This window comes from Pogona vitticeps, chromosome 1 (assembly GCF_051106095.1).
Source record: "Pogona vitticeps strain Pit_001003342236 chromosome 1, PviZW2.1, whole genome shotgun sequence".
Classification (NCBI taxonomy): domain Eukaryota; kingdom Metazoa; phylum Chordata; class Lepidosauria; order Squamata; family Agamidae; genus Pogona; species Pogona vitticeps.
The window spans coordinates 262,906,079-262,932,782 of NC_135783.1; the positions used below are offsets into that span (position 1 = coordinate 262,906,079).

Genomic DNA, 26,704 nt, shown 5'->3' on the forward strand with positions numbered 1-26,704 from the left:
GATATACAGTGGATCCTCGACCTACGGAATTAATCCGTATCGGAATGGTGGCCGCAGGTCGAAAAGTCTGTAGGTCGAATATGCATTTCCCATAGGAATGCATTGAAAACCATTTAATCTATAACCGGCCCAAGAATCCCCTCCACAAAAATGAAAATAAAGACCTTACATTTCTGAAGCCTTCCAGGAGTCCTCCGCCGCCACCATCGCCACTGCCCGAGGCCTCTCGGACGTCCCCTGCCCCTGCCGACGCAGGCTTTCCCAGGGTGGACCGGGCTTTCCTGGGGAGTAGACTGGGCCTACCTGGGGAAGCCCCGGTAGGCCCGGTTCACCCTGGGAAAGCCTGCATCAGTGGGGGACCTCTGAGAGGCCTCCCATGGCAGCAGAGAAGCCCTGGAAGGCCTCCGGAGGTCCCCCTCACCGCCAATCATGCCTCCGGGGCCGATCGGTGGCGAGGGGGACCTCCAGATGCCTTCCAGGGCTTCTCTGCTGCCATGGGAGGCTTCTCGGAAGTTCCCCTCACCGCCAGTTGTGCCTTCGGGGCTTCTCCAGAGGCACAATTGGCGGCAAGGGGGACCTCCTGAGGCCTTCCAGGGATTCTCTGCCGCCATGGGAGGCCTCTTGGAGGTCCCCCTCCGAAGCACGAACGGTGGTGGTGGAGACCTCTGGAGGCCTTCCCCGCTGCCATGGGAGGCCTCACGGAGGTCCCACTCACTGCCGATTGTTCCTCCGAAGCACGCTTGGCAGTGGGGGGACCTCCAAGATGCCTCCCATTGTGGCGGAGAAGCCCTGGAAGGCATCCGGAGGCATGATCAACGGCCTATGGACTGGAAGAGGGAGGCGGGGAAAACACCAAATTTGAATTTGGCACTTTCCCCACCTCCCCCTTCCGGTCCATAGGTCGATTTTCCGGCTGCAAGTTGATTGGAAATCTTGTGGCCAGAGAAGTCCGTACTTTGAAAAGTACGCACGTCGAGCCATGCGTACGTCGAAGGTCCACTGTAGAGGTAAAAAGATGGAATATATAGCGGATATGTACTTTTTACTGCTGCTTTTTGATTTGTTCTCTGAGAACATCTTTAAAGATGCCCCTGCTGATTCAAGTGACAGTGGAAAGGACTAATACTGCCTTGTCTGAAATGCAGACAATGCAATATTAGTAGCTGACAGATCAAATGGTCTGCAAAGGATATTTCATAAGTCAGTGAAGTAAATAAGGAACACAAATGTTTTTAAAAATCAAGTTCATAGTAATCAGTAAAAAGCAAAGAGGCCAAGAAGTGCAGGTCAAGATGCAAAACCAAAGTATGAAGGATGTTGATAAATATAAGCTTATTGGAAATCTGATTAAATGAATAGTGAGTGGGCACATAGTCATGCAACAGAAGCCACAACAGATGTGGCTTGGATAACGTTTCTTAAGATAAAGAATGTTATATGCAAGAAAAACTTTGAGGATGTGCATTGTATGGAGTTATCTGTCCTTGGTTCTTCTGTCTGGCATAGAAATATGTCTTTAAACACAGACCACTTTGGAAAATACAGATACATTTGGACTGTGGATTTATTGTGCAATGTTAAGAATTGCTTGGATTGAGAAGGTGAACAACGAAGAAGTATCAAGACGAATGAAGACAAATCATAAACCTCAGGAAGCTAGCGTACTTCTGTCACGTATAAGGAGTACAATCATTTTCTTGTTGGAAACAAAAATTTTTTTGTGACTGCTGATCATTCAGGTAGAATAAAAGAGGGAACTAGCTCAGGAAGAACAATTTACTGGCTGAAGAACTTTGAAGACATGTTTGGATACAACACAACATAATTATTTAGATCTTCCAGATCCAAAGTAAATTTACCCATATTGATGGGACACCTAATCTCTCGCAGGAGACAAACAAGAAGAAAACTTAAGTTCTCAAGTTTTTTAGGGTCTCAAGCCTTCTTGATAATCTAAGTCTGCCCTGAGACATTTTATTCGAATCCTAGGTTTATGGGATTTGGCATTAGTTCTTACTGATGAGGGAAAAGCCCTCTGCATGTGTTCAGACACTCGTGTTGTTTTCTATAGTAGGGCCTTTGGCATTTGAGACAGGTGGTGGGGTTTAGTGCTACTAACACTGTTATCTCTGCCTTAGCATACTAAACAGTTACTATGTTTATGAACACAAGTAGGATTTCTACACATACTCACAGAAGTTTACATTACTTATTTCTACAAATTACTAATTGTTTCTGTAATAAAAGCACCTCTGCTGTTATCTCAATATCACAGCAATCACTATAGCATGGATGTACTATCTAGTAGGGATGTTGCATCTTCCTTGGGAAAGTTCAATATCCTGGCCTGTTAGTCACTCTGAAAAAGTCAGAACTATGTGCCACAAATGAGAAATGTGCATTACTTGCACAGTGCATTGGCAATGTAGAAAGGACTCTTTACAAGAGCTGGCACCACATATAGATCACCAAAGACGCCTTAGTGGTCTGACTTTGTGGTGCCAGATCTGTGTTCTGGAATTCCAAAACATAGAACTTACAACATGCATTCAAACAATCTGGTACTCGCCATGTTCCAATATACAGATTCACAATGTCACATTACTAAGAGGTTGATCAGATGGTGAGAAATGGTTGCTTTGCTAGGAGTGATCTCCCTTAAAGTGGCCTTTCCATCTGTTCAGAAATCACTGCAATCCACCCCCCCACACAAAAAGAGTAACCCTGCCACTGGACCAAAAAGGTCCAGTTTAGGTATGGATCCGTGACAGGCTAGATTGCCACTGCCTGCATGTTACATTATCTCTGGGCAATATCTCTCATCAGATGGCACCACAGATATTTTCTTGTCTGATTTTGTCCTAAGTTGCTGATTTCTATTTTTATGTTAAGGATGTGGTCCAGATTTTTCTCCTCAGGGTGTTGGCTTCATTGGAACCAGAAAATGGAGGGTGTAATTGTCCAATGAGTGCTAAATGTTGATGTTTAAAGATGTGTAGTGTAGGACAGTGTGGCATCACTGCATAGACAGTTTTTAAATGCTTTTTATGTCTGTAGCGAAAAGAACTTTAAAAGCAAAGCAGGGTAAGTGTACAGAGTTCCTCTGAGTGCTAGTTTTGTACAGTGGGTGCATGTGTGTGTGTGTGTGTGTGTGTGTGCGCGCACACGCGTGTGTAGATCCACTGTTTTGGAGTCCCTTTGGCAATCGTAATTCATCTTCCTTGATATTAATTTCAGAGGTTCAGGAAGATGCCACATCATTTGGATTTTTAAGAAATTCATTGCCACCAGCTGCTTCCTTGAACAAATATGGCCGGTGTAGAACACTGATAAAAAAAGAGGGGGAGTTACTTTTAGAAACATCAAAATCACTTCCATATAGGATATGCTTTTGCAGTAGAAGAACAAATCAAATCTGTGTTACAAGCATCCATCTTTTACATACAGTACAGTATATTCTTTCTGATTCTTATCTCTCCCTTCATACCATATCCCCAAACCCTGCCAAGGAATACAACCATACTATGTTCTCCATACTGTTTTAAAAATAGAGAGAGTAGATGATTGGCCAGTACAGGTTACTCTGTTCAGGGTATATTTTTTTAAAAAAATATATCTTTATATAGCTTTTTTCCTTGATATGGCATTACTCTACCAGATATCTCAATGGGATAGCTAAATGTTATGAAGATGAAATATTCAGATGGGCATAACTCTGTTACTCCTGTAGAATGAAAATGAAATAAATTAAAGACAGTTTATAAAACACTCCTGTAATTATATCCCATTTCTGTTCCCACCTGTACTCTTCCAAGACAGGTCATTAATACAGTTTATGCTGTGTCTGCATTCATATCTGTGTCTCAAATCTTGAGTCTGCCACCTTAAAAATACTTACTAGGTATCTGCCCCTACACAGTTGTTGTTGTTTAGTCGTTAAGTCAGGTCCGACTCTTCGTAACCCCGTGGACCAGAGCACGTCAGGCCCTCCTGTCTTCCACTGCCTCCTGGAGTTGGGTCAAATTCATGTTGGTCGCTTCGATGACTTAGCCCTAAAAATGCAGTGGCTTGCACTGGTTTTTTTTTTGGGGGGGGGGGGTTTGTTTTGTTTTTATGTACAGCTCTGACCTTAAGAGTAATTAAGTTTGTCTGGTTTCTGATGCCTTTCCAAAGACAAGAATCAAGGTGGACTTAACAGAATAAACTTTTAAAGTTCAGTTCTACGCATGTTCATTTAGAAACATTTCCCTCAGAAGTTTGACTAGCACTCTTGTTAGTGACTAGCACTGTTGTTGTTGTTCCTAGGAGAGAGAAAACCCATGGGGCCAGTTGGAAGTAAGATGTAATGCCTTTGTTCTGAACTCTAGTTACATTTGGGTTAATAAGTCATTGCAGATAAAGCAATATTTTTATCCTTTTTCAAGATAAAAACATGATGTGTTGCTAAGAGAATAGGTGGTGTTCATGCCACCTCACGTTGATGTTTTAGAGAGGATCAGGTGCTCTCATTGTCTACAGGATACCCAATTGTGTTCACATTCTTTAGGAAGTCTTCTTCCATGTGTCCCATTGAAGGTATAAGAAGGAATTGATGGGATGAATAAAATTAGAGTGAACTTGGGTTGTGGAGGATATCTTTGAAGCTAATGATGATACAGTTCTGAATACCATTATTGGGGAGGGATGTTTTGTAAAGTTCTATACATCAGAAAAAACGAAGGTCATGGCCACTGGCCCCATCACCTCCTGGCAAATAGAAGGGGAAGATATGGAGGTAGTGACAGATTTTACTTTCTTGGGCTCCATGATCACTGCAGATGGAGACAGCAGCCATGAAATTAAAAGACACCTACATCTTGGGAGGAAAGCGATGACAAACCTTGACAGCATCTTAAAAACCAGAGACATCACCTTGTCGACAAAGGTCTGCATGGTCAAAGTTATGGTTTTAACAGTAGTGATGTATGGAAGTGAGAGCTGGACCATAAAGATGGCTGACCGCCGAATAATTGATTCTTTTCAATTGTGGTGCTGGAGGAGACTCTTGAGAGTCCCCTGGACTTCAAGGAGATCAAACCTATCCATTCTGAAGGAAATCAACCCTGAGTGCTCACTGGAAGGACAGATCCCGAAGCTGAGGCTCCAATATTTTGGCCATTTCATGAGAAGAGAAGACTCTCTGGAGAAGACCCTGATGTTGGGAAAGTGTGAGGGCAAGAAGAGAAGGGGATGACAGAGGACGAGATGCTTGGGCAGTGTCATAGAAGCTACCAACATGAATCTGACCAAACTCTGGGAGGCAGTAGAAGACAGGAGGGCCTGGCGTGCTCTGGTCCATGGGGTCACGAAGAGTCGGACACGACTGAACGACTAAACAACAACAACAAGGGGCTTCAACTTGATTAACAGCTGTTTCCTTTCTTCACTATGTGCAGCTAGGAACACTGTGGCTTTCAAACTGTGCTTCAGGGAATTTGTGTTGATTAACTGCTAATCAATAAGGAAGTTGGTTCTGGTGGAGAAATTTCCCTGAAATAAATTTTACCTAGTATTCATCTACAATCGTCATGTTCCTTCTGGACTGCTGTTGTCACCAGTCCCTTGAGGTTATCGTGCCCCTCCCACAAAAGCCTTAGTCATCACCCCTTATGACAGAAATGGGGTATCCTTAAATATATCCCAGAATTCTCTGCAATACAGGGCTTTGTGGGGGGGGCAATGTGCAGGAAGGGGTTACTTAGCATAAAATTTGTGCAGGAGGTGTTTCCTGAAGGTAAACTTTAGAAAACATGGCTTCTGCCAAGCTATCCTCACCTCCATCAAACAGCAGTTTCCAGGATACAGAGGCTATGAGTGGCGGGAAACAGTTTTTTTGCATTGCTGTATCCGTATCTCCCATATTTTATATTCCATGCATTCTGTACCACTGTATTAAGATGCATCCCACTCCAAAATTAATAAAAATTGTCATTACATAATTTGGCCACTAATTAATGTGCCTTATTCAAGAGACACCTTATTAATCAATCCGTGGTAGAGGTTTATGCAAATTTTACTGAGAGTGGGGAAATATTCCGAAGCCATTCATAAAAACAAATAGAAAAAAAACTGTTTTTTTTTTTTTAACGGCTAATTCCCAATTGTGAATGCTGACACTATAAAACTGGTGCAGTTGTTGAGGAGCTTTTTTAAAGGACAAATGATAATTCCAAATCAGGTTTGTTTTTCTGTAAACACAGTTTTGAAAAAGATCTTTTCCTGCTGGCAGAGTGTATGCACTGTCAGCATGAAGTATAAACTGGATTCCTTTTCACAGGAACATTTGGTATTTCTTTGACAGGTAGGGCAGAAGAAAGAGCTTCAGGGCAAAATAAATAAATACATAAAAATAAGCTAAAATTAAAAATTAAAAGCTGCAATGTCCCATGCCCATAGACTCTGTAGGGAAAAAAAGGCATCACTTCAGAGTATGTTCTCTTTAAAATAATGCACAGAAAATGCTTGGTTACAAGAGCAAGCCTTGATGCTCTGCAGCATGTAGAATGGCAATTATTTTATATCAAGTAAAGGAGAAACAAATGTTTGCAGAGTCTGAGCCTACTATTGTCGTAGGTGTTTTTACAAACTTAGTGCACTTCAAATTCTGTTAAAACTAAAAACTGTTTTTGAGGCTGTGAAAATATATAGAAGCTAGTATTTTGTGTGTGTACTCAGTTAAGCCTCATTCCAGGAAAAACTATAGCATCTCAAGTTGCCAGGTAAAGGAGAGGAATCACAGGCTTGAATATTCTCCCTTCTGTTCCCCACATCTATTTAGGGAGATTTATGCAGTTGGAATGTCTGCCTTTTCCTGGAGGCTGATCACATGGAGAGCCAGATATGCCTAAGCATGTAAACTTCATCCTATGCCTCTCTTCCTCCCAACAGCATTGTTCATGATATATAGACTGCAGTGGAAAAGTTGGTTTTCTCTATTTAAATTAGTTCTGAAGAAGGCTTACCTATTCCACATTAGAGTGTTGTTTAAATTTTGTTAGTTGTACTGTTTCCTAAGAATAATTTATGGATAAATACCCACTCAGCATGCCTGGGACATGATTGTCAATGAGGCTGTGATCAAATTTACCAATCAAGGTTGGTTGATTAATGAATATGTCCATGTACAATATCGCTGGGGAAATAGAATCTGTAATTTTTTTTAATGCCATAGACGGCTGTTGAAATTGAAGTTTGTTTCTTTTGTTTTCAAATGGCCAGGTTATCTTTGTTTTGTAGCTCAAGAATGGCAAGCACTGGGCAGCCGTCCCCTGTCCATGGGCCAAAGCAGGCATTATAATGCAAGAGTGTGATAGATTCTGCTAATAAGTATTTCTTTTGTAACTTAACTGTGGATGAAGTGGGCCTGATCTGAATTAGAACCATATAAAACGAATGGTTTATACTCCTGGCTGTCGGGCAATAATAATAATATTAGAACTGCAGAGCTGGAAGGGACGCTATGGATCATCAAGTCCAGTCTCTGGTCAAGGAGGCACAAGGGGGAATAGAACTCTGAACCTCTGGCTCTGCATCCAGATACCTAAACCACTAAGCTGCCCCGCAGTTCTTACTTTTAAAAAAAAAGAGTGAAAGACGCTAATTAAAATAATGCTTGTTTTGGTCCCCGTGACTGAGGATGGGATTGACATTGCAGCATCATTTTGTTGAGCCATCCTATCCCAAATTGAGAGCTCCATTAGTTATACTGAATACACAGCCAGGCATATGTACTTGTAGGTCTGAGCCCAACATATCTGGAATATTTAACTGTCAAAAATGTGTTTTGTTCTTTGCTTAGCGGGCTTTTCAGCTGTAGAAAGCAAAAACTGGAAGTGCCAGGTGAACAAAGTTTGCTAGCAGTGCTTTTCTCCTGTGGCTAACATTTTCTAATTCATCACTGTGCCTTTCTTAAAACAAACCAATGATCATTATAGTAGAGATTGACAACGTTCCTGTCTCGATTTGTTTTAAAATGTGTTTAGGGTTTAAAAGAGGGGTGGGGCGGGCTAATAATAATAATTAGGACTGAGAACAAATATTTAAGCAGTCATATTTTTGCAGAATGCTTAGAATGGGTTATATGTCTACTTGCACAAGACTGTCTTTGTCCTGTTTGAGCAGTCAAGCATTTATTTGTTTCAAACTAGATGGAGTTTTAGATAAACCTGAGAAAATGTGCTTTTATGAAGTCAATTTTTAAAGAAACACTTTGGTATTCTGAAGCAAATGTATTTATTTATCAGTACGTGTATAACTAATTTGGTATTTTCACACAATTACATTGTGTATGTTGTAGAGATTACAGTACATGTCAATACAGAAGATCTGTGCAGAAAAAAAATTAAAACTTGAATTTGTTTCAAAGAATCTTTTGTTTGTTTTCCTCCAGACAAACCTCCTTGTCATTATTTCTTACACATTTACCATGTGCACTGAAATTACTCACTTTAAATATAGGTATCATATGCAGTTGAAATTCTGTCACTACAGGTGCTTTAAAGATTCATCTCTGAGGTTTCTTTCCATCATATGCTAAAAACACAAGAAAAAGTGGAAACCGTATTTCATCTCAGTCGTTTGAAAAAAAAAAAACACCTAAGTGGAAACTAAGGGTTGCCATTGTTCTTAGAAAGCCATTTCACAAATAACACACCCAAACACAAAGAACTGTTTGGAATGAGGCCCTGCACTTTACTCAGGTAAATTAAGCAAAAATGTCAATCCAGAAGAGAAATGTCCTTACTAGAGAGATGGGCACATGCTGGTTTATTATTCATGCGAACAGGTATTTGGTGCTTCCCAGCCTCGCCTCCTCTAGCAGGTGCCCACTCAGAGGCAGCACCCCAGCATCTCTGCTCTGCTTTCTCTGGGCGCTGCCTCTGTACCCATTGGGGGAGGCAGGGTGAGAATCTCCAAACATCTGTTTGGACAAAAACAAAACAAAACAAAAAACCAGCCATTCACGCCCATCCCCAGTCCTTACACTATTTCCCCTACTGTATTCCATTACTTTGCTGCTCCGTATTATTTTCAACATAGTGCTGAACTAAGAGACAACTTCACAAAAGTAGGCTTTGCTTAAAGTTTGAAGAATTGGAATGACTAAAGTCCCTTATTTTAGGCATACAAACTAATCAAAAATAGATTCTGCAGAACAAACTTAGGATAGGCTGTTGCAGGCTTTTGGGCTGTTTGGCTGTGTTCCAGAACAAAGCTAACAGCCCGAAAAACCTGCAACAATCATCAGATCCTGGCCGTGAAAGCCTTTGAGAATACAAACCTATGATACTTCAGGCTCTATGGAAAAGCAAGCTTCTTGGCAGCAGAAACTAGATATTCCAGTAATGCACAGGTACAGCCACCCTGCCCACATACACCTCCTGTTCTTGCTTCATCTTTACCAGATAGAGGAGAAATGGTAACTAGTCCCATCAGCCTTCCCATTCGCCTTTCACAAGTGCAAAAAAGCCAGCCATACTTGAATTAACTCTCATGGCTGGCTGGAGTCAGGTCAGATACTGCCCACTAAGAGATTCTAAGCTAACTACCAGACAACTGTTATACCTATAGGACAAGATATCAGTGGGTGAGGACACCTGAGAAAGGTGCAGTCCTTCACATGTCTACTCAGAAGCAGATCCCACAGATGGCAATGCTAATTCTGACTGAATTCAGTGGGACTTGCTTCAAAGCAGGTATGAGAAGGCCGGCTGGCTGCAATCCTATCGTTCCTTTCTTGGGAGCAAGTGCCACGGCATACAGTGGCGTTTACTTCTGAGCGACGCTGTGTAGGATTCTGCTATAACAGGCATGGGGAAAAGTGATTCCACCCCCACTTTGAAAGGGGGTAAAATCACATACGTAGGGGAATAAAATAATGTAATAGCTAATAAACGACTATAACTTGCAAAATAGAACTAATTATATTACAAGTAATTATAATTTATAGCGGATGATAACGTTTAAGTAAAAAACACCAAAATTCCAGCTGAAAACTCTTCTGGCCCCTGACTGGTTTTCCACTGAATGTGAGAGCCTCTAGGGCTATATTTGGTTAAACAAAGGAAAAAGGAGGAAAGGTGGAGCATTATTTTGGCTTCCATGTTATAATTTCTATTTTTCACAATATATGTTGCTTTATTTCACGGAACCCCATTTCTGATGATTCTCTAAACTACTGAAGTGGGCTTTCTGCTCTTGGTTACCTGTCCCTTTATCAACTCAAAAGTGCCATGTATAACCCATTGTTTCATTTTCCTCCACAGCAATGTAATTTAGTTTTGCCTTAGCTATATCGCTGAAGTAACGTTCATTTAGAAAATATCAGCTGTGAAAGTTAAGGAATTATGTAGTGCAAGCTGTGAATTGAGCAAAGGTGACCCACGGGTGAAATGAAACAGATCACTCAATTACTTGTTGCCCTTAAACATGCACCAATGACCTAGGATACTGTTGTTGTTCTTCATATGTGCCTTGTTAGTAATCCTAACGGGGTTTTCAAGGTAAGTGAGATATTTAAGAAATAGTTATACCAGTCTCACACCCCCTGTGAGATTCCATGGCTGAGTGGGAATTTGAACCAGGCCTCCTGAGTCCTAGTCCATCACTGTATCTACTACACCAAACTGAGTATAGTGGATGATTTAGGATATCTCATCCTCAATTTGTTAATTAAAGAGAGAATGAATGAAAGAGCAAGAGACACACAGATGGACCCTTGGCTACTACATAAACTTTTTGTCTGTCAGTCCAGCTTTCGGACCAGATAGGCGGGGTATAAATCAAATAAATAAATAAATAAATAAATAAATAAATAAATAAATAAATAAATAAATAAATAAGCTTTCGCAGGAAAGGGATGATATTAAATCATCCTTTCACTTTCTCATGATGTTCAAGCTGTCAGTCGATCGATTGATCGATCAATCAGATAAATAAATAAATAAATAAATAAATAAATAAATAAATAAATAAATAAATAAATAAGAATTTTTTGCATATAATCACAAAAAAAACACTGTCCAATAAAAAGCTCAGGAAAACTTAAAAATGTAGCTCCTTTAACATGCCTGTCTGGATTCTAGGAGCTGGGTGGATGGGGATACAGACAGACAGAAAACAAGTTTTCTCAGTTCTGGTCCTGTGGGTGTCCAGTGGCAAAGGACAATTCCTATGATGCCTAAATATAAACCATGTTTTCCTGCTGTGAAGCAGTACCCAAAACGGGCTGCCTCAGCCTGGCTAATGATGGCTCCAGTGCCGCCCGTAGCGAATAAATACACAAGCAAAAGTATCACTATTCTGCAAGCAGGAGGAGTCCCTATTGGATGTAGGGTTCTTTGTACTTTCTACAGGACTTGAGGGATGCAGTGAAGCTACCCTTCAGGTCAGGGAGACAAAAAAAAGCTGGATGAAACCACGGATGGAAACCATGGGGCAACCATGTTTTGAAATTTTCTTGGGAATCTACCACTAGCATATCAGGTGGTACTCCTGTTGCTGGGCTGACTACCGAATGAGCAAGGAGAAACACTTTATCCCATTTCAAAGGAGCAGAAGCTGCTATGGGATTGCAAGCAGGTCCCACCACAGGGAAGGAACGCCTCTGTCCTCAAAGCGAAGATCGATGTCTATAGAAAGATATGCAATCCTGCACAGCCTTCATTGTCCCAGCAACTCCATTCCCTTTGTGTTTCGCTTTCTCAGAAGGCCAATTTCTTCATCGCTCTGATCTCTGGGCGCTGCGTTTTCATGGTCAGACTCCACCGAGAGCTCTCCTTTGGTGGTGTCTTCCGTTTCGCTGCAGCTGTCAGAGAAGAACCCTGCATTCTCTGCTATCACAGCAGGATCATCCTCTTCATAGTGACAACAGTAGCATTTCTCAAAATGGTGGCCATTCCCACTCTGGTCACTGAATGTGGCATGCTGGTCCTTCTCACTCCTTGCTGCTGGGCCATCATTCACTAAGGCGAGAGCAGACAAAAGGGTTTCACTACACAAGTAATCCTCATCGTCCACAAACTCCATTCTCTCTGCTAGCTCTTCAGCAGATGGCTGGCTTGGGTCAGGGTAATCCACAAGAATCGTGCCCTGTCTGCGCTTGTAACAATCAGAATTATCATAGACAGGATAGGTCTCTTCTGGATAACCTTAGGGCACAAAATAAACCAGTCTTAGAAAAAAATAATCATTCTGACACCTTATTCATATGATAGCAACAGATCTGGTCCAAGGACTGTAGATTGGAAGAGCCACTGAAATGTGGCCAAACAATGTAACACACGGGTGAGTAAAAGGCATCTCCCTGTCCTCAGACTCTTCACCCAATTCTTAGAAACCATAATTCCTCCAAATTGCACCCCTCTTCAATGTCCCTGGGAGTTCGAATCTGCCCTTCAAATGCAATATGCCCCCGGGTCTGCCTGAGTCCACCTTTGATCCTTTTAAAGATGCCCAATGCCACGAAACTCCATTCCCTTAACCCCCGGTCTCCATCTCAGTGACAGCCACAGATGTTTCTAACACTTCAGTTTTGAATAACATCCCCTATAAGCTTGGAGTGGAAAAAGCAACCAGCAAGATGTTATCTGCCATTTTAATGGAATTTCTCATATTGTTTTAAACAAAAAATAGTATATTATTTTTTCCAAAACTAAAAGTGACCAAATAATAATTTCAGTTTTGGAAAAAAAAAATACTTTTTGTGAGCTGGAAGAGACCCAGAAAAACTGCCATTACGTAAAGTCCCAAATTGCATCCACAAGAAGCTTCTGGGGGCACAATTTGCCATTTGGAGTAAGGTAGGATGGGGAAATTGTGTGTATGTGTATGTGTTGGGGGGTGTGTGCCACACTGTTTCAACAAGTGTGAGTGGGCAAAAATGGCCTCTGGGTGCTCAGAGGTTGCCCAACCCTCTTAAAAGCCCTTGGACATGTGTAAACAGTTTCCCTCTTTACCTTCCCAGTCTTGCATATATGGAGCCTCTTCAGCTTCTTGTTCTGGGGAGATTCCATCAATAAGCTTGCCTTCTTTCATGACCCTAGTAATTTCTCGGAGTTGCTGCAGCAACCTTTTCTCTTGATCAGTAGTGCCATTTTGGGCCCTGCTACAGAATAGAAATGTGAAAACATGACATTAACATTTTGTGATCTGCAAATGGCAAACTTGAATGGAGCTGGAAAAACAATGCAGTAGTGATCTATCAACCTATTGAAGTAAAATAGCTGGAAAAGCAGAGACTGGCATTCCACTCCCACTGCAATCGATATGCAGCCCACTGGGAGAGAGGGAGGAACTGGCAGCTGAGCCAGTATTTACTGAGACTCCGTCATAGTCATTGCTTATCAATCATCTCCATCCAAGAGCTTCCACATGTGGTGGATTACAACTTCTATCATTCCTGCCAGCAAGGCTTTACTGCAATTATAGTAATGGCTGGATACCTCAGTGAGTTAAGTATCTGATTGCAGAGCCAGAGTCCGATTCTCCACTGTGTCTTCCAGGAGTAGATCCAGCCAGTGTAGCCTTGGACAAGCTGTACAGTCCCAGAGTGTGCCAAGAGGAAGGTAACGGTGAACCATTTCTGAGTACTCTGTATCAGGGTTCCCCAAGCTCCGGTCCACAGCCCGGCACCAGGCCGTGGCCTTGGCAGGACCGGGCCATGGAGACAGATATTTCCCCCCCCCCGCATGCGTGCTCACCCGCACGCATAGCCCACCCACCTGCACACATGGGTGCCCCGCCCAACCATGTATGCGTGCACACATGCCCCGTTCATCTCTGCACACACCTCACCCATCCCCGCGCATGCCCCACCCATCTGCGCATGTGCCCCCCGCCCACCCACAAGTGCATCCCACCCATGCATGTGTGCGCCCCCACCCTCCTGCGCATAGACCTGTCCACCAACCGGTTCACAGTTTAGAAAAGGTTGGGGACCACTGCTCTATGTCACAAAAACCGTAGAGACATGTGTGCAAGTCAGAATTGACTTGATGGCACATAATTACTATTGATAATGGTGCACTGCAGCCACTTCCTACAAATGATTGACTTTGAGATCTGTTAGAAGTTCCATCTTTCACTGCCCATAAGAGCTGCATCTGGCTAGTGCCAGGCTGGTTAAGGCTTGCTTAAGCACTTGTCTGGCTTAACATTTCAGATCCACTGTGGTTTTCCAGTGTTTTCAACAGAAGCTTGTATGGCTTCTGAGTCTGTCTTGTTCTCAAACTAAATTTAAAGAAACCACAGTTCCCAGTTTGGATTTCAAAGGGGAACTGTGATCACAGGTTAGTTTAAAGCCAGAAGCAGAGGCTTCTGATCTCACAGTGTTTAGAATTCTGTTGGTGGTTTATGCCAACTTGAGTATAATTTTGCATAAATATTGGTGACCAAGTTGTTTAATGAGTTTGCCACTTGCACGACTCATTGCACACCAAATTGCAAAATGGGCATGTGTTCCAAGAACGCAAGCAACAACTAAACTCATTACCATAGTTTACACAGTTACACTTAAAAGTTGCATAAATCGCCAGCAGCGTTCGCACCTGTGGCTTGTACACAAAGTGGGAGACTATGATTTGTCTGAACTGGAACTGCCTTTCGGCAATTCAGTGTTTCCATGTTGCACAAATATACAAACCAGGGTTCTGTCCAGCTTTCGTTTTCAAACGATTATCTTCAGATACAGATGACTAGAATACTGGTTGTTTCCAAGTCAGACTCAAGTAATACTGATGGGTGCCTCTCTCTAAGCATTCCCTATCCATTTGAATAACCTATTTCAGGACTCACAGGAAGTTTACCAACATCCTAAAGGCTCAGGGTACAGTTAGACATCCAGAAAGGCACATGTCTGATTGCCCCTGAAAGGGTCGCTTTGCAGGGAGTGATTTCCCTTAAGGTGACCCTTTGTCTGCCAGGGAAATGCTCCAGATGGGTCCCAAAATGTAGTCGCCCTACAGCCGGACCAAAAAGACTGAGCTTGGCCACAGATCAGAGTCAAGCTAGAGCACATGCACTGTATGGCAGCTCAGAAGTAGAATGCACCAGACCACTCTATAAGCGGTCCAAAATGTGCTTTCCCGGGTAAATGCACTCTTAGAGACAGAAGGTGAGGGACCTGAGAGAACAAACAAGGTTGTGCTCCATACACTGACTTAAACCCCCACTTTAAAAAAAACAACAACACAGTTATTTTATTGCCTACAATAAAAGAAATCATTGGCACTGAGTGATGATATAAGAGACCTCACAGACTTTAGTGACTGGGAAACAAATGGAAAGAGTGCTCTTTTGCACATTTTTACCTCTTGCAAGGATCAAGTGACTCATGATTTTTTATCATCATATTCTCCCATTCTGATTAAATTCCACACCAAGGGGAAAACATTCACAATGTTATGTTTTAAAAAAAAACAAAACAAACACACACACACACACACCTTCTAGACACAAGAGTGCCATCCTACACCTTTGTGGATGACATCCTTTCTCAGTCCCATTTTCCCCGTTACATAATATTTCACATTTATTTAAACAGGAAAAGAACAAATCCATCCTGTTTAAATGTTTTTAACACAGGGGGCAGCAAACGACAGATTTACCTCTGGACGTATTACCAGATTTCTGGATCCAAAATTTCTGACTCCCAATTAATTAACAATAAGAAGAACAAAGTCATTTTAGCCTACCCTGGATGCTGCTGCTGGAAATGATGAAAGCTTGATGTAATCAGAATGGGATTTTTGCATGGAAGGACTGCAGGCTAGCTGTGTTCAGTGCGGGTACAGTATTCAAAACAAATTCTTTTATCTATGTAACACAACAAGCTTGGCAAGTGACAGATCTGACCACATGCAAAACTAAAAGAGATGCAAATAAGTGGCAAGGTTTCTTCATACCACGTCATCAGCAAGAAGAAAAACAGGAGGAATGACACAGTTAGGAACATAAGGAAAGCTACGCCAGATTCAATCAAAGGCATGTACAGCCCAACATTTTGAATACGTAACAGCCAAGCACTTTTCTGTGGGAAACCTGCCAGGAGGACATGAGTGCAAATTCTGCCTTTGCCTCAGCGGTCCCAGCAACTGATATTAGAGAGGTGTATGGCCTCTGATACTGGAGGTGCCAAAGAGGCATCCTGAATAGCTAGGAATGGTCTTAACCTCCAACAAATTTATCAAACCACCTTTTAAAAATTTCTAACTTGTCAGCCGTTACTACTTCTTGATGCAGTGGAACCCACAGTTTAATTATGCCCTGTAGTAAAAGGCAGGTTGTAATGCAACGTTTTGAAAGAAAAACAAGAGATGGCACAGTACTTTAGGATTACAAGGATGCATCATTCACAATTTACTTTATTGCTCCCCACAAAGGATCTTTGCTACTTTTATTAGGATTCTTTTGGCCTCTCTCAAACTTCCCTAGCTATTTGTTTCCAGCAGGCGCCCTATTCCTTTCACCATGTACCTTGGGTAAAATCAGATCGATTCAGTATCTCCTGATCTGTATAACTAATTCACAGACAATCGGTGACAAGCCTGAAACCCAACAGAACTGGAAGAGGAAAGAGCACAATACACTGTGATGAATTAGCTTCCAAATAATGAAGAAAGGAAGCTGCTGCTTGAAAATCTTCAAGAGATTTATATTCCAATTGAAAGACATACAGTAGTTGCCTTTTAAATGTCTGATGTATGCATTTTAGATCCAGATGCAAAAGAGAATTGCTCTTTCAAATTTACTAAACACATACACAATCACAGACACATACACATACCTTTCACAGTTGGGTCCTACTCGATTGATTAATTTTTCCATGGCTTCTTCGGTTTCTCTCAGCTTTTCTTGAAGTTGGGCAAGCTCATAGTCGGCTGGAAAATAGCAGCAGCAGAACCACCACTGTCAATAAACTCTTTTAAACCAGCAAGGTTTCTCTTCAGTGTTCAGCAAGCAAAACTGGAACTCGTTTCAAAGGAAGCATAAGAGGTGACTTAAAAGGCTTTTACCAGTAAATAAAAGTAATGGAAACAGTATTCTATTGTTCCGAAGCAGAACAGAAGGGAAAGGGAAAGGTCCCTAAGGCTAAAAGAAGCATGCATAATGCACCCACTTGCTCATAAGCAGCTACCTGCAGAGTGACTGGTTGAGTGAAAATGCCTAGAGACAAGAAAGGCTGACACACAGCAAGCCACACCATTTAATGACATAAAGGGTGTTTAGCAGTGCAGCTAATGACTATTTTGGTCCCAAGAGAGGAGATCAAAGTTGCAATCCAGTGCATAGTTCCTTGGGAGTTAGCCTCACTGGATGGAGTGCAATTTACACATGACTAGAAACATGCTGTAAATAACAGAAAAATCAAACAAATGAGCTTAAGAATTTGTTTTTTTAATTTATGCATCATTTGCATCCATGTTGCAGAATGCTATTGGGGATTTCCATATTAAAAAGGAACAGCCAGATAGGATACAGAACTTAAGGGCTTCTAGACCAGGACCATAAAAGCATCTCACTGGATATGTGGGAAAGGGTTTCTTACGTACTTTAAAATGTGTAACCCCCCCACCCCAGTAGAGATCATGAGCTGCTTTTGAAACTCCTCTCAATGCAGTGAGGCAAGATGATGTTGCTATTAAATCTGAAGACAAGGGTCAATGATACTCCTTTTTAGGCCCTCAACAATCACAAACATAAGCTAACTTTCAGCTTCTCTGGAGTCTCCATCAGGCTGGGCACCACAGAGCCAGAGGTTGTGCAGAAGGAAGACAGCAGTTCCAAAACACAGGGTGAGATATGAGTGCCAGAGTCCTTTGTTCAAAGCAAGTTTCAAAGCAGGAGCTGCAGACTCATGTCAGAAAGTGTATGTTTCCAATTTCACCTCTGGTGGTGTGGTAAAGAAGCCGGGCCAGCACATTTGGCCATGGAGTCTGGAATGGGTATGTTTCTTCTGGATCACCTCTCAGCTTTGTGGTGCCCTGTCTGACTGAGGCAATTTATTGTTTGTATTTTATGATGATAGTGATGATAATTATATTTTATTTTATTTAGTGGTGTAATAAAGTTATCACCCACTCTTGGCTTCAGGTCACGGCCACACAATTTTCTTTTTTTGTTGCTATTAAAGAAAGATAGATCTTTCCTGGGGTGAACAGAAATAGGAGTTTCCGTATTTTCAGAGAACTGAATCTCTTCTCTATACAGTAATTGGCTGTACATTTACTTAGGAATAATTCCAGTTGAAGTCAACCGGGCTTCAATCTGAGCAAACATGTATAGGACTGTAGTATAAATGTATAGCTCAAAGATAACTGGCCTAAATCCAAATGTCAGAATAGGCATGCTGAATCAATGGGAATTACATAAGTCATTGATTCAGTATGTAAATGTCAATGATTCAATAGGTCTGCTCTAGTCTAGACTGACAGCAGATATAGAGCATCACAGGATATAACATTTTTAGAGTATCAATACAAGGATAAGTAAGATGTTAATGACAGCACATAATCATGTTGGCAAAAGCACAGAGAACAAGTCAAGTTCAGTTATGAAATGAAAAATACTGTGCTGACTAAAAAAAATAATTATCTCTCAGAATGAGTTGTGAATGTGAAAACTCAGACCGCAACATTATTAATAATGTTAATAATGATGCTTATTATTTTCAATAATATTGGATTTTGTATTTGCAATACTATAATGAACTATGACCTTGAAAACAGGTTGCTCAGGATTAATTTAATGTAAAGCAATGTAAAAATATAAAGAATGACAAGGTGTAACTGTGAACGACTGGAATTAACTTGCTCTCAAGATGGGTCTATTGGCCAGCATCCAATGAGGAACCTCTGCTGGTGGAACTCCTCTCATTAGTAGAACTGGGAGCTGAACAATCTTCCCACATCACTTCCCCAAAACTCCTGCTCTAGAGGGCTAGGAAACCTTCCAGAGGTGGTTTTCAGGCACTGCTAAAGGCTCCAGGAAAGGAGGAAGAGGTTCTCTACAACCATGCAGTGTTGGATTTGGGTCATTTTCTTCTTTCTAGTGGAACCTATCACCCAATACAATTTAAGCATTAAAGTATGTTTCAGGAATATTGAGAGTCACCAATCTGCTATTTTCCAAGGCAGTAATTAGATAAGTTTGGGAAAGGAAGCCTTCAGTTGTACTGAATTAAACAGATAGGAATCCAGCCAGCCCTTTTACCTACCTTTATCACAGGAATGGACAACATGGATCTGTTTCAGTCACTGTTATGTACAAATACTTTGAAAGAGACAACTTCTGTCTCCACTCTCTGGAATTATATTCTGTGAACATTGTTGTAATTCTGTTATGTATAGCGGATAATAATAAGAGACTTATTGAAGGATAGAGATGCTGATGTGAATGTCTAAAGCAATATAGGTAAAGCAAGTGTATAAACTAAACATGCTATCTCCCATCCCATCCCTTGCAAATGGCAACTGAAATGTTGTATTCAGTCTGTTTTGGAATGACCTTTGTTATTCTGGGAACTTCTAGAAAAGATGGCTCCTGACACTGGTGCTAAAAAAATGTGGTGGGTTTATCTTGTTTCTGCTTCCTCAGTGCAATTTTATATGTATGGAAAGAATATGAGGTGGGAAAATACAGAAGGATTACAAATGAAGACCATATTATCTGGAGATCCTGTGAAATTATCTGAACAACATAGGACAACTGGATAATAAAAGCTTAATCAAGAAGAACCTCTAGTTATTTATTTTGGGGTTAGTTGATGTTATTATTGTGCAATGCTTTGAGTATAATTTCTATGCAATTTCTATCGTTTTATGAACAAATCATCATAACAGTCATCATCACCTAGAGCCACCGTGCCCCATCTATTACAGTGGTGAGTTTATTTTTCGAAGCTCAAAACAATGCTGGGTGTAATTTCAGCTCAGCTTTATAACTTACTGATCTTCCTGTTTGTATTTCCAGACCCTGAAGAAGGACATTTCCGCTCAGTTGTCGTGGTCTTCCCCTTAGAAGAAAGCTGTCAATTGGAAATAATCATTATTTATGGCAAAGGCGTTTCCTGAAGACATCAAGAAAGAAGAAAAGGCTGGGTTCAGTCATTGTCGGAAAGCATAACCATTTCCATTATTATCCACGTGAGCCATAGGGAGCCTTTGGATCACTCACTCACTACCATCCCCAACTTCATGTGCCAGAGGAGACAGGAAAAAAACTCCAAATTTTAGGTATTTTGAGGATCACCATTCCTCCATATACTTAAACTTAGGGAATCATGGTTTATGTAAAATCTAGTTAGTGAACAGACCAGGACTGCAAACAATCCTGAGCCCAGTATATTCTGAACAAAGTTTAAACAAGCCACACTTCCTTAGTTCTGAACACCAGGGGAATAGTGATTAACAGAAACAGAAATGGAAGAATTTAATCCTTTTTCTTGACCTGAAATCATGATTTCCTCAAATGGATGCCCTGCAGCAAGAACTAAACAAGAGGAAGTATCTCGCATTAGGTGACCAGGAGGAGAAAACTCATGCAACTGATCTTTCCCTTTCCCTCCTCCCACATGTCAGTGCTGTCCAGAGGATTCAGGGCATGTACCAAACACTGACCACAAATCTGTAGTTTAATATACAAAATTATACTAGAGTAAGCCTACTGAATTAATTGGGATTTAATTAGTCAATTCCTCTGTAAGTTGCATTGATTTAAATGGGCCTACTTTATAAAGTAAGTTGCAATTACAGTAGGACTATTTGAATCACTGGAGCTTAAGGACACAGAGTAGGCTCATTTGAATCTCTTGATTCAATGGGCTTATTCAAGTGCAATTCACTACACTAAGGGACAGGATTGTGGCCACTGTTGGAATGTATTTCACAGGACTAAGGGAAGGGGAGAGAAAAACCCCAGATAAGCAGAGAATTTCACATAAGCCTCACAAGGTTCTGATTTCAGCAATTCCGCCCCCCCGCCACATAATATGCAATCCATAATGTTTATTTATTTAGGTTTATTTGTTCATGTCCTATATCATCTTCAAGGAGTTCAAATACATGTTTCTCTTCCTCTATACTTTGTCCTCACTATTACCATGTGAGGTAGATCAGACTAAGAGGCTGTACCTTGCTCAAGGTCACACAGTGCCCAAAATATAGCTGGCACAACTACACTATGAAAATGGTGGCAATGTCATCATCTGGCACCCTTCATCTTTAAAATGAGCCAAAGACAGAATACAGTGGAAGCTCTACTTAAGAACTTCATCCGTATTGGAATGATGTTCTTAAGTTGAAGCAAAATTTCCCATAGGAATGCATTGAAAACTGATTAATACGTCCCGGCTGTTTTTTGTTCTTATGTAGAGGCGTGTTCGTACATTGAAGCATTAGTTCCCATAGGAACTAATGCAAAGCTGATTAATCTGTACTCTACCTAAGAAGGTTAAAAAAGGGCAGGAAAGTTTTTTTTTGTTCTTATCTTGGAGCTCTGTTCTCAAGTAGAAGCAAAATTTAGCGAACAGAGCTGTTCTTAAGTTGGATCATTCTTAAGTAGGGACGTTCTTAAGTAGAGGTTCCACTGTATGTTGGTTTTCTGGTTCCAAAACACAACCCTCCTCTAGCTGATTATATCTTAGCCTGGAAGACCTGAAGGAGACCCAAAAAGCAAATATCTGGCTGTCACACACTCAAGAAGCAGGGACAAGTCAACAGGGAGGACTTCATCCCAAACCAACATCATTGTTTACACTGAGAAGGGCAGCTCCAAGAGTTGTGCCAGTTGGCATAGAATATTAGGGAAAGGAGGAGGAAAGTTTAACACGCCATAACAGTGTTACACATTGGAATCTAGCTGATTCCTCTCTGTTAATGCCTTTGTGCATATTGGTAGAGAGGTACTGTACATAGTTCACAATAAATGTTGTTTGTTGTTAGAACTGGGACTCTGAGCTTTCTCTTAAATTATGGAGAATACCAGGGTTCTATTTGTGATTCTCATCCCCTCAAGGGAGGCATACCCCTTTCACAATAGAGGACAGAAAGATCTATTCTAGGAGTGTTCCTTCTGCTTGGGTAATATCAGAGATGGAAACATAGAAGTCTAAAAATTCTACCAGTAGAGGTGGAAAAATAGAAGCAAATGAAATTCAGATAAGTGAAATCTGGCAGGAAGTGTTTAATACAAGTGATATGGTGAAACTGAGACTGACAGGAAGTATCCTTCCTATCCTGGAAGGGTAAGTAAGACAGGATGAAAAGTTACCTCCTTTTAAAATTCTAGCCTGTTATCTTTGAATTCTAGCTCATTTGCTTTCCTTTGTGTGGCAAAATACAAACAGGAACAATAGGAAGAGCTTTCTAGCTGTTCCAACCCCGACCTCTCAGGATCAGAAAGCTGCCACAAAGCCGTGTGCCTCCCGTTTGCACAAAAGCTCAGTGGTGGCTATTGAGCTCTTCCTATACAGCCCAGCTTGGTTCTACCATCTGTGACTATGGCATATGATGCAGCAAAGTCTATTGGAGAGAACACACCCATCTGTTGCTCAGTCAGTGCCTTCTATCCCAATAAGCTTCAGCAGAGTTAAAACAAACAGAGCCTTCGGCATGCTGATTTTATTAAAACTGGTTCAAGATTCGAACTCTCAAGAGATGAGAGCAATGGAACTGTGGTGTTAAGGGCAGAGGGGAAATGACTTACCTTAAAAAGAATGTACAATATGTATAAAAGGATTCCAAATCCATATATTGGGATGACTTGGCCCACAAGTCCTCTTCCACTGCCACTCCCTCCAGTTCCACCGCTGCCACCTCCTCCTCCTGCTCCTCCTCCACCACCACCTTTCGCTTTGGCAATGGCTTCTGCAAGATGAGACCTTGGGAAATGGGTAGTAGGTGGTCTGGTTTCTGGATGGATTTGGGGATGCATGGTTGGAGGAAATGGGCTGGTCTTTCCTGAAAATCAGGGTTGAAAATATTTAGTTTGAAATGAATAGTGTATGTTAAGGCAGTTTCTATCCTATTAAAATAAAACTAGCTCTTAACTTTTGGCCATTAGGATGTTTGGGGACCTCCGTTTGCAGAATTCATGAACACTGGCTGGACTAGCTATGGTTTGGGGGAGCTGAAGCCCAAAACACTGAAATGACCAAAGGCTGAGAACTACTGCTTTTGAGTGTTTTAATTCCCTATGGCAACAAATAGAGCATTTACAGAAACAAAAACAGTTTGTTCAGCTGAGTTGTCATACAAAGGTAGTGAATTTCCAGCTGAAAGGATTTCTGCCTTGGCTCTCAATCACAATCTGTCAAATACTAAGAAGACCTTCTGTCATTACCACCATTCTGTCATTACCACCACTCAACCACCAATAAAGTTATCAAAAGTGAAGGAACAAACAATGATGCAAGAACAAACAATTCCCAAGAGCCCATTTCTTGATCCACCCACAGGCCCCTGTGCTCACTGTGCCCTCCTACCCATAATTAACTGGGGATAGGTGAGTAGGCAAAGTCTTCAAGGAAGCTTGTCTGCATAGAGCAGGGGAGCTACTTATATTTCCCTTGGTGGACCAGGGTGAAAACTCCTCCTCTCCCACCTGCCAAGGAGGATTCACTCTCCTCCCTAGCCAGCTGGCCTTGATTGGCTGGCCAGGATAAACTCCTAAATGGTGGCCATTTCCCCACATTGCAAATAGGGTCCTTTCTGAGTCAGGGCTGAGGGACCCTTGCTTGACAATCTATACTCAAGGTGAGCTTTTTACTTTTATTTTCTTGCAGCCAAAAATCACCAGTTTACAAACCATAACAATTGTCTATCACTATTTTAAAAATACTTATTTTTATGAATATGTCTCTTTCAGGTAGACACAATTATTTCGAATACACTCTTAATTTTACATGGAAAACATTTTGTGGTAGTTGCTCTGTTAAACCATATGCACGGATAACCAGTAAAAGATTATGTGTAGATCTCTCTCACATCAGTGACATTTCCTTTGATAGTTCCCTGCCAATCTGCATAAAAATGCAGCTTTTCCATATAAATACACATGGACATAAAACCTACATATAGAATAATCATATATAATGTTGTATGCCAATGTTTTATGTTTTTTAATTCTTTATGATATGTTGTAAGCCACCCAGAGTGGTAGAATATACCAGATGGGCGGGATATAAATCGAGCAAATAAATAAAATAAAATAAATAATCATCCATTGCTTGCTTATCATGGTAATAATAAGTTACAGAAGAGAATGACCATTTTTCCTTCCTAAAGCACAGTATATATTGTATACTCATGGTTTTCTACTTTAAATATGGTATTTCACTGTTGTAAGCCGCATTGGGTCCTTTTCAAGGAGAAAGATGGGGTAAAAATATTCTAAATAAAATAAATAAATTATTCCAATGAATATAAAAAGTAAAACAGGAAAAAATTGACTTCTGATAATAAACCATTGTACTCTACTGAATTATAGAAACAAGTGAGACTTTTCAGGAGCAACATCTCTTCACCATTTTCAGTCTTTCTCTGGATACTCACTGGATATTCTGGGGCCATTAAGACATACTCAGCTCTCACGAAGCTGCTGCTTGGTGCTTCCATACCCACACCCATCACTGGCCAAGTAGAGCAAAGGGAAGAACTTGGGGGGGGGGGCAATTTCCTGGCCCCCAGGACCCTCTGGGGCTATACCAGCCCCTCCATGTGAAATGAAAGTGACCAGAAAATTAAATCTGGTTTGAAGAAAAAAAAAATATCAGCTACAATGGGGTTGTTGTTGTTGTTGTTTTGTGCCATCAAGTCACTTCCAACTTATGGCGACCCTCTGAATGACCGATCTCCAGAATGTCCTGTCCTCAACAGCCCTGCTCATATCCTATAAATTCTAGCCTATGGCTTTCTTTAGGGAGTCAAGCTGTTTCATGTTTGATCTTTCTTCTTTTCCTGCTGCTTTCCACCTTTCCCAGCCTTATTATTGTCTTTTCCAGAGAATCTTGCTTTTTATTGTGTACCCATTCTTTATTTATTTCACAAAATGAAAAGGAACTGCTATTTTTATAGCAGAATTGCATCCTGGGGAAGGGGAATTTTTTAAAAAATCACTATCCCCTTTGAAAAGGGGATTCCATGGCCAGCAGACCACATGGCCAATGGGCTGCCTGATTTCCACCTTGGTTTATTTCCCTCTTAAAAGCTTCAGGCTCCAGCAACTACTGCCCTCTTGTGTGAACAGTGCCATTAACAGCATACAAAAACATAACATGAAAGGAATGTTGTGGCATTACCAGCTTCCAAGTGACAATCCCAAAACCAATGGCCATCCCACTGCAAACTGCCCTTTTAGGTATTTTCTTGCCTCACATACATGCAAACCCAAATGCCTTACTATACTTTTCTCAGGGGAACAGCCACCATCAGGATCGCCTTCAGATCCAACTCTCACTATTCTTTGTACACCAGGGTTTTGTTGTTGGCTTTTAGTTTTTACTTTTCTTTAACTGTATTGGCATCAGTGGCTGGGTGATCTCTCATTCACAAGAGGTGTTTCACTGAAACTGCAACAATGCTTTGTAATGAACAGCAGGCACAGAAGCAGTTAACAGTACAAGGAAGGTATCAGCAACAGGATTAGAGAGTCTGAAGAAACATGTTCATGAAAGTCCTCAGTAATGAAAAATAAATAAAAGAGAATAAATAACAGAAGTGTTTAAAATAAACTATTTATTCACCTTTGATACATCCAGCACCTTTTCAGATTTAAAATGGCAGTCTCACAGATAAACGGCTATGACAGAACTCAACCTTGAGGAAAATGGCTATGGAGATTGCACTCTGGGTATTGTTTTCTAAAGACATCTACTTGTCTTAAAATAGGTTTTCTTATCTGTTGCGTATTTGAGGAGCCTTGTGATGCAGTGGTTAAACTGCAGTACTGCAGCCCAAACTCTGCTCAAAAAACCAGGTAACTGGCTCACTCAGCTTTCCATTCTTCCAAGATTAGTAAATTGAGTACCCAGGTTGCTGAGGGACAGGGAGATGTGTAGCCTATAGAATTAAATTGTAAACCACCCAGAGAGTGCTTTAAGTACTAAGGGGCAGTATATATGCAGCACACTTTGCTTATTTCTTGTTTCCTCAGCATTGCTGAGGAGACTGAAATTGAACAATTCTATGAAGATTTACAACACCTTCTAGAACTGACACCAAAGAAAGATGTTCTTCTCATTCTAGGGGACTGGAATGCTAAAGTAGGGAGCCAAGAGATAAAAGGAACAACAGGGAAGTTTGGCCTTGGAGTTCAGAATGAAGCAGGACAAAGGCTAATAGAGTTTTGTCAAGAGAATAAGCTGGTCATCACAAACACTCTTTTCCAACAACACAAGAGGCGACTCTATACATGGAAATCACCAGATGGGCAACATCGAAATCAGATTGATTATATTCTCTGCAGCCAAAGATGGAGAAGCTCTATACAGTCAGCAAAAACAAGACCTGGAGCTGACTGCGGTTCTGATCATCAGCTTCTCATAGCAAAATTCAAGCTTAGACTGAAGAGATTAGGAAAAACCACTGGGCCACTCAGGTATAATCTAAACCAAATCCCTTATGAATACACAGTGGAAGTAAAGAACAGATTTAAGGAACTCGATTTGGTG

At 41.1% G+C, this 26,704-nt stretch overlaps 1 protein-coding gene across 3 annotated transcripts in view; it reads right to left on the reverse strand.

Annotated features, from left to right (window-relative positions):
* Positions 1–2,879: 2,879 nt before the first annotated feature.
* The window catches only part of RIC3 (RIC3 acetylcholine receptor chaperone), a 31,646-nt gene continuing 7,821 nt past the window's right edge, over positions 2,880–26,704 (reverse strand). Inside the window, exons 2-6 of one of the 3 annotated variants that reach the window (XM_020801422.3) lie at positions 22,741–22,994; positions 19,984–20,062; positions 16,823–16,916; positions 12,996–13,144; positions 2,880–12,188 (exon numbers count right to left, since the gene is read on the reverse strand). In XM_020801422.3, the coding sequence (XP_020657081.2) occupies positions 11,701–12,188; positions 12,996–13,144; positions 16,823–16,916; positions 19,984–20,062; positions 22,741–22,994 (1,064 nt within the window). In that variant the 3' untranslated portion in view covers positions 2,880–11,700. The other 2 variants (XM_020801423.3, XM_072985727.2) reach the window with 2 other exon arrangements.